The sequence below is a fragment of the Pezoporus occidentalis genome, unplaced genomic scaffold (genome assembly GCF_034315485.1).
Source record: "Pezoporus occidentalis ecotype Australia unplaced genomic scaffold, CSIRO_AGI_Poc_V1 ctg280, whole genome shotgun sequence".
NCBI lineage: Eukaryota > Metazoa > Chordata > Aves > Psittaciformes > Psittacidae > Pezoporus > Pezoporus occidentalis.
The window spans coordinates 174882-183428 of record NW_026914719.1 but is presented as its reverse complement, the minus strand read 5'-3'; the positions used below and the strand labels follow the sequence as shown (position 1 = coordinate 183428).

General features: G+C 56.2%; 1 protein-coding gene across 6 annotated transcripts in view; it reads right to left on the bottom strand.

The window, feature by feature from the left end:
* Positions 1-4964: 4964 nt before the first annotated feature.
* SCUBE3 (signal peptide, CUB domain and EGF like domain containing 3) overlaps positions 4965-8547 on the bottom strand; it is a 35660-nt gene continuing 32077 nt past the window's right edge. For 5 of the 6 annotated variants that reach the window (XM_062625554.1, XM_062625555.1, XM_062625556.1 and 2 more), the window contains 6 exons: positions 8228-8395; positions 7974-8135; positions 7562-7759; positions 6433-6585; positions 6172-6251; positions 4965-6013 (listed from right to left, as the gene is read on the bottom strand). In XM_062625554.1, coding sequence (XP_062481538.1) covers positions 5864-6013; positions 6172-6251; positions 6433-6585; positions 7562-7759; positions 7974-8135; positions 8228-8395 — 911 coding nt within the window. In that variant the 3' untranslated portion in view covers positions 4965-5863. Of the gene's footprint in view, positions 6014-6170; positions 6252-6432; positions 6586-7557; positions 7760-7973; positions 8136-8227; positions 8396-8547 lie in introns of those variants that run through there. The other variant, XM_062625560.1, reaches the window with a different exon arrangement.

Below are 8547 nucleotides of genomic sequence, written 5' to 3'. Positions count from 1 at the left end.
CAGCCCTGCCCTGGGCAGCCTGTTCCAATGCCTGAGCACCCTCTGGGGCAGGAATTGTTCCTCAGCTCCATCTAACCCTGCCCTGGGGCAGCTTGAGGCCGTTTCCTCTTGTCCCATCCCTTGTTCCTTGGGAGCAGAGCCCAGCCCCTCCTGGCTCCATCCTCCTCTCAGGCACTTGTAGGCAGCCATCAGGTCCCCCCTGAGCCTTCTCTTCTCCAGCCTGAACCCCCCAGGTCCCTCAGCCCTTCCCCATCACACTTGTGCTCCAGGCCCTGCACCAGCTCCGCTGCCCTTCTCTGGCCCCGCTCCAGCACCTCAATGTCTCTCCTGCAGTGAGGGGCCCAGAGCTGAACACAGGATTCGAGGTGCGGCCTCACCAGTGCCCAGCACAGGGGCACAATCCCTGCCCTGGCCCTGCTGCCGCACTGGTGCTGGTACAGGCCAGGATGCTGGGGGCTTCCTGGCTGCCTGGGCACAAGCTGCTCGTGTTCAGCTCCATCACTCAGCACCCCCAGCTCCTTTTCCAGCCGCTCTTCCCCAGGCCTGGAGCGTTGCAAGGGGTTGTGGCCCAGGTGCAGAACCTGGCACTTGCCCCTTTTGAGCCTCATCCCATTGGCCACAGCCCATGGATCCAGCCTGCCTAGATCCCTCTGTAGAGCCTCCTACCCTCCAGCAGATCAATGCTCCCATCCAACTTAGTGTCATCTGCAAACTGATGGAGGGTGCCCTCAGGCCCCTCATCAATGAGGATATTAAACAACACTAACCCTAACACCGAGCCTTGTGGGACACCATTTACCACCACTCTCTGGACTCAGCTGCCCAGCCAGTTTCCAACCAAGGAAAGAATCCTCCTATCCAGGCCATGAGCAGCCAATGTCCCCAGAGCACTGTGGGAGACAGTCCAGTGCTTTACTGAAGTCTGAACAATGTCCACAGCCTTTCCCTCACCGACCAGGGGTCACCTGTAGGAAGAGATCGGGTTGGTCAGGCAGGCCCTGCCCTTCACAAACCCATGCTGCCTGAGCCTGATCCCCCGCTTTCTCACATGTGCTTTGTGATCTCAGATGATCTCCTCCGTGACCTTCCCCCCCCACTGAAGCTGTAGTTTCCAGGGTTCCTTCCTACCCTTTTTGTGGAGTTGTCCTTCTGGCCAACTTCCAATCCTCTGGGACCTGCCCGCTGGACCAGGGGTGCTGATAGATGCTGGACAGTGGCTTAGCAACCTCCTCTGCCAGCTTCTTCTGCACTCTTGGGTGAAACCCACCCAGCCCCATAGACTTGTGTACATCCAAGTGAAGCAGGAGGTCTCTATAACCATTTCTTCCTGAATTATGAGGACTTGAGTCAGCTGCCGTCTCTGCCATCCAGCTCAGGGAACCGAGGACCCTCAGCAGGGCTGCTGGTGTGACTCCTAAAGACTGAGGCAAAGGCGGCATGAACTACGTCAGCCTTTTCCTTATCCCCAGTCCCTAGGTTTCCCCCGGTATCCAGCAGAGGATGGAGGTTCTCCTTGGCCTTCCTGTTATCGCTAATATATTTGTAAGAGCATTTATTCTCTTTTATGGCTGTGGTCAGACTTAGCTCCATATGTTCCTTCACCTTTCTAACTTTCTCCCTACATAACAACATCCTTTGTACTCCTCATGGGGCAACAATCCCTTTTTTCCATAGGTGATAAACTCCTTTTATTCCTGAGTTCAAGCAATATCATAGAATCATGGAATAGTTTGGGTTGGAAAGTACCTTAAAGCTCCTCCAGCTCCAGCCCCTGCCACAGGCAGGGACCCCTTCCACAGAGCAGCTTGCTCCAAGCCCCTGTGTCCAACCTGCCCTTGAACACTGCCAGGGATGGGGCAGCCACAGCTTCTCTGGGCACCCTGTGCCAGCGCCTCAGCACCCTCACAGGGAAGAGCTTCTGCCTTAGATCCAACCTGAACTTCCCCTGTTTCAGTTTGAACCCATCACCCCTTGTCCTATCACTGCAGTCCCTGATGAAGAGTCCCTCTCCAGCATCCTTGTAGCCCCCTTCAGACACTGGAAGCTGCTCTGAGGTCTCCATGCAGCTTCTCTTCTCCAGGCTTCTCCCTGTTCAGCCAGGCTGGTTTTCCTCACCGGTTTTCAGCACAGGGGCACCACCTGCTCCTGCACCTTGAGGTGCATCCGGCCTTCCTGGACCGCTTTGTTCTTCAGTAATGTTCCTCAAGGAATTCTGGAACCAGCATCCTCAACAGGCCAAAGGCAGCCCCGCAGGAGGTGAAGGCTTTGCTGACCTCTGGCTTCTCCAAGGACTGAAGATTCAATCGTTTCATGACCACTTTGCCCTCCAACTGTCACATCACCACGAGCTGTGAACACATCTAATGGGGCACCCCCGGGGGCTCACGCACCAGCTGAGGCAGGAGGGTTCTTCTCTTCTCTAAGGACCGCCTGGATTGTCCCTGCTGCAGGCCAGGCCTGGGCTGTGTTTGCATTGAGAGGCTTCTGCTGTGCCTCCACCAGCAGTGACTGGGGCTGTGGGATCTCTCCCAGCAGCAGCTCTTGAGGCCTTGATGGGTGTTTCCAGCTGCCCCATGGGACCGAGGGCAGCAGAGGGTGCTGGGGCCCAGGTCACGAGGGTCTTTCATCCCCTTTGCTTCCCTCTGAGCTGGTCTGTGCCCAGTTCCCATGTTCTGGGCTAAAAATGAGTTGTACTGCAGCTAGTTAATGTATATAAATAATTACATTGGGTAATGACTGTTGAGCTTATGGAAGTGTGCAGGATTTAAGCTTCTAGGGAAAAAAAAACCCTTATGCCCTTGGAAAGGGCTTGTCTTAGCATCTGAGGGAGAAAAACAATGAAAACAGCTTTGGATCCTGCTGTTAGAAACCTTTAAAATAAGTGTTGGAGCCAGTTCTTTTTTTTTGAAAGATCAACACAACACCAAGAAATTCCATTTAATAATTAAAAAAAGACAATACAAAATGCAAACATTTCTCTTTACAAAGTTCAGATACATTTTCTTTTCTTTCAATCAAGTGCAAATAACTTCATGAACTACATCTGTCTCATCACTTTAATCATGTCTGCTGGAGATGGTAAGTCATGGCCCGCTGCAAAAGGCAGATATAAATATTCCAACATGAAAACTAAGAACCCAACAACCCTCCCGTGTGCTCACCACATCGAGACATTCGACACAGCCCAGAGGTGGCTGGTGACGCAGTTTTCAGCCTTTCAAACCCTTTCTGAGCCCTGCTAATGGGTGAGGAGAGGGGCTGTGCTGCAGAGGGGTGCTTCTGGTGGCCCCATGGACTCTTTGGTGGGGGGGTATTAGGGATATGTGGGAAAGGAGGAGGAGATGTCACCAGGTGCCTTTGGCCATTACAGATGCTGCCCATCTCACCCTTCCAAAACCGAGTTAGAGGTGGTTGGTGCAGTGACAACGGTGACAGCCTGGGTACCCCGAGGCTCTGGGAGGCCCAGTCCCCACCGGGTCAGGGTGACAGTGACCCTGCTGATCAGTCACAATGAATCCCTAAGCTCCAGTGCGTGGCTACCTCACACTGGGGCCATCACAGCGAGTTCATCGTCCCCGAGTTGGTTTTAGTTTTACTGTTCCAAATAGGAAGGACTCTTCCAACAGTCACCGCTCCACTGCCCCTGCCCCAGAGCAATAACCCCCTCCAAATCCCTACAACAGCTTTTGTGCATCAAAGCAGCTGCTTCCAGACACCAACCAAGTGACAAACAGCTCAGGCCGCAGATGTCGAGCTTCCAAACGTGCTGGGAGCTGGGCGGCAGGAGGGGGAGATGCGCAGCTGGGATTGATCAGGACAGACTATTCCAGCCGCAGCATCGTAGGGACAAACCTCAGCCCCCTTTGCCAGGCTGCAGCCCCTCATAGAGACCGGGAGGAGCTCTTGGAGCAGCAGGGACTGAGGAAGGGAAACACGGGAGAGCAGCTGCCTCTGGATTTCGGCAAGGACAGAGCGGGTGGCACATGTGGAGCGATACCTGGTTCATTAAGAGCAGGGCTCGTCCCAGCTGTGGTCAAAGTGACAGGGGGACACAAGCAGGGACAAGGACGGGACCTGCCAACAGGAAAGCTGTAGGCAAGTTGACCACATTTAGCTCCAGGTCTTTGAGAGGATGAAGATGGGGATGAAGGTGAGGGGAGGTGACAGCCAAGGATGGAAAGGGAGGAAGGTTTGGGGAGGAAGAGGATGGATGATCGGTGGCAGTGTTCGCTGGTCCCCTGGGTCCTGTGTGGCCATGTGAAGATGCCAGGGGGACAAGCCCAAAAGTGGGACTTGGTCCCCAGCCAAAGGGGAATGCAAGTGGCAATGAAAGCAGGGTGGCAGGATGGGTTTCCTATGGGATCTGCACCACGTGCCCTGGAGAAGGGCTCCTGCAGCATCCCAGTGCAGTAAGCATGTTGGATGGCTGGAACCACAAGCACGTGAAGGGACTTGGAAGCACAAAGCTTCCCAGAGCTAGGTGGGATGGTTCTTCCTGCAGGGACCACCACACCTGGCAGAGATTTTGGGACTGAGCAGAGGGGCAGCTCCCCTCTCGTCCACTGTGACCTCAGCCCTGGCCTCAGGACCTGCCCCTGCCTCCCCTGGCTCCAGGTTTTAGGGCCAAGTTTTGCATCCTCCTTACGACAGGGCTTGAAAAAACCCACAAACCACAGAGGCTCAGCCCAAAAGCAACCCCACCTCCTCCATCGATGGATCCAGATACCTCAAACCCCATCTCATGCCGAGCAGTGTGGCACCAGCTTCCCCCTGACCTGGGGGTTTTATCAGGGACAAACATGGCAGAAAAGGTTTCAAGGCCCAAAACCACCATCCCACCAGTGAGCAGCAGCCCAGGGCTGGGTTTGCTTCGGGTGGATGTTTGGTTTTGGTTACAAACGCACATTCTCATTCCTCAGGTATAAATATCGTCGTTTCTAGTAGAAAAAAACACAGCTTCCCTCTAAATAATATAAAGAAGACTCAAATGATTGCACTTAATACATATGAAAAAGGTAGAAAGGAGGAGATCCTAGTGCACAAACGTACTCCTGCTCTTCACAAAGCTTGCTTTTTCCGAGTTACTCTTTGGCAGAGCTTGTAAGAAAGTCTGGGTTTTGGCACAAGTGTCTCGGGTGGGGGGGGAACAAAAACCTAACCCGGCTCAAAGTCCTCCTCCTTTGCTCCCTGTTTTCTCCCGTGCAGCCAGACATTGTTCTCCGGGAACGTGGCTTGGCTGCGCTTCCCTCCCAGCGCCAGCGCGGCTCTCCGGCGGGACGGCCCCCGCAGCACCACGGCTGCCATTGCTGAGCTCCCCTTTACCTCTTCTTTTCACTCAAGTAAAGCTTCTGTAAATTCATCTCCCCCGACCTCTGCAAAGTGATGCCGATCCCCCTGCCCCGGGTGCTGCCGCAAACACACCGTTACCTTCTTGTGCTCCTCTGCTAAAGGGCTTGGTGGAGCTGCAGCCGGCGCCAGCCCTGTGGGATGGAAGCGTGATGACCCCTCTGATGTCCCAGGCTGCTGGTGGCACCAGGGAACAAGGACAGACCTGGCGTAAAGGAAACCAAAGGGAGGACAGAGGATGATGATGGGACTGGTGCTTCGGTTCCCTACAACAAAGAACCTGCTTCCAAAGAGAGAAGTGGCTTCACCGGTGGCTGGATGAGACAGGAGCATCCTCCCCTGGTTGGGGACATGGCTCTGTGGGGAGCGGTGGAGAACTCGTGGGGCATCTGCAGGGTGAGAGGTGTTGGTCCTGCTGGAGCCGAGCGGAGGAAGGAGAAAATCGGAAAGGAGAAGGAAGGGAGAAGAGTGTTTCCTTGGCTGCAGGGCAGCCCGGGGGCTGCAGGGGTGCAGGGGGCTATTTATAAGGCCGGAGGAAGCTGGAGACTTTGGAGCGGAGGAGCTTGATGAAGGAGCGGGGCAGCATCTCCTTGTGTTTCTCCGTGTACTTGAAGTAGTTCTGGGGATGTGCCAGCACGTCGAAGAAAGCTTTGATGAGCTTCTTGTCCTGTGGGGAAGCCAAGACAGAGGGAAGGTCACCCTGTGTTCCCACCCTGTGTTCCCCCATGGCAGCTCCAAAACAAAGCCAGGAGCACAGAAGGATGATCCTGCATGGAGCATCCTCCAGAGCCCCGGGCAGAGAGGACCTGGTGGGGATACACTCACCTTGAGGATCTCCTGGTGGTTTTCGGAGGCGTAGAGCCTACCATCCCGCACGATGTCCTCCACCAGCTGCTCGTAGTCCTCTGCAACACCCCCCAGAATACACCATCAGGGCACGAGCTGTGACTTGGCCCCAAACCTCTGGTCACCATCCCTGAGCCTGCTCCCCCCTAGATACCTGTGAACTGGGGGTGACCCGGGTACCCAACCTGGCAGTGGGGCACCAGCACACCGGGATGGCGTCCCCCTGCACCCTGTGCTCACCATCGTAGGTGACGTAGGGGATCTGGAAGCCCCGGGCACTGTTGGCTTCACTGGTTTTGAAGTTGATCCAGAGCTTCCGAGAGCGGGCGGTGAAGGCGATGGGCCTCTCGTAGGTCTGGCACGTCTCGTAGGTGGTGATGGAGGACGGGGAGGCTGCAGGGAATGACGGGGGAACACATGATGCTGAACTACATCAGCAGAACTACCCCCAGCCTCACTGTCCTTAAATGCTCAAGGCAAAGGGGGGCAACAGATGTGGGGACTGTCCATATTCGGTGAGACTGAGCACCCCCCAACCCTCACGTTACATACCAGGGATGTTGTTTTCCCTTCCTTGCTCTGGAAAGCTCCAAATGGGTGTTTTTACCCCTCAAAAGGAGTGCTGAGACCTGGGTGTGCAACCCAGCCCACACTTAGCCCACGAGCACCTCCCTGATCCAGAAAGACTGTCTTGGCAAAATAGTCTAGTGTGAGGTGTCCCTGCCTATGGCAGGGGGTTGGAACTGGATCTGGAACTGGTTGGAATCTTAGGGCCCTTTCCAACCCAAACCATTCTGTGATTCTGTTCTGTGATTCTATTTTAAAAGAGGAGGGAAGCATGGTGACGCCTGGAGAAGAGAAGCTGCATGGAGACCTCAGAGCAGCTTCCAGTGTCTGAAGGGGGCTACAAGGCTGCTGGAGAGGGACTCTTCATCAGGGACTGCAGGGATAGGACAAGGGGTGATGGGTTCAAACTGAAACAGGGGAAGTTCAGGTTGGATCTTAGGCAGAAGCTCTTCCCTGTGAGGGTGCTGAGGCGCTGGCACAGGGTGCCCAGAGAAGCTGTGGCTGCCCCATCCCTGGCAGTGTTCAAGGCCAGGTTGGACACAGGGGCTTGGAGCAAGCTGCTCTATGGAAGGTGTCCCTGCCCGGGGCAGGGGTTGGAGCTGGAGGAGCTTCAAGGTCCCTTCAACCCAAACCGCTCCATGGTTCTATGATTTGATGCCGAGTCCGCTGCTCACCCAGTTCCCAAGCCCCCCTCCTGCCGCCCAGGGCCGTGGCTTTCCCCTTTGCCCAAGGCACCTCTGCCAAATCCCAGCCTTCCCCCCCGGCTCCTCCCGTGAGCACCGCGGCGCGCTCGGTTACCTACAGTTTTTCCGCATGACCAAGACGTCGCCGCACTCGTCCTCGGAGGGCAGGAAGATCTCGGGCACCACGATGAGGATCTTGCGCTTGGGGGGGGGGTTGATGTTCCAAGTGCACTCGACGTTGGCAGGGTAATTCCCCGGGTAGTTGGGGGACTCGATGTAGCCCGTGTATTCTCCCAGCTCCCCCCCACACTGCCGGTCTGCAAGGTATGGAGAGCTGCTTCAACTGGGAACCAGCGGCATGGACACTGGAATGGGGCTGGGTTTCTCCTAGCAGTGCTCCACGCATCCCTCCCATGCCTCATGCACGCATACAGCACACAACTGACCCCAAACACTATTTTAAGGGATTTTTAAGTACTTCGGAGGAAAGGCCCCAGTTCCCACCATGCCGTGGCACCCCAGCTTGCCTACTTTTGCACTGGGACACGGAGGTGGAGCCGTCGAAGTCAGTGGTGGTGTTGCCAGGACAGGAGATGCAGTAGTTCTGCCGAAAGTCGGGCTGGTAGGTGCCCACGGCGCAGCGGATGCAGCGGTGGACGCTCGTGTTGTAGTAGTGCCCAGGGGAGCACTGGACTGGGAGGGGGGCAGAGAGCAAAGGGGCTGCATCAGCCACTGGCACAGCCCCATTGGGTGCCCCCCATCCCTGGGGACCGGCTCGCACCTACCCTTGGTGTCGCAGTCCTGGAAGGAGAGGGCTCCCTCGTGGCGTGTGGTCAGGCCCCCACCGCAGGGGAAGCAGAGCGCCCGCCCCACCTCAGGCTGGTAGGACCCCCGGGGACACGGCTGGCAGGGCTTGAAGCCATCGGCCGAGTGCTGGCCAGGGGGACACTGACCTGCGGGCACAAGTACCCCTCAGTCCTGGCATCCCACGTGCCCAGGGCTCCCCTGCCCCATGCCCTTGCTCCTCTCCCCACCCAGCCTTGGCAGTATCAATATATCCAGAGCGAGTGCTGCCCTTCCTGAGCTCTCCTCCTAATGATAAATG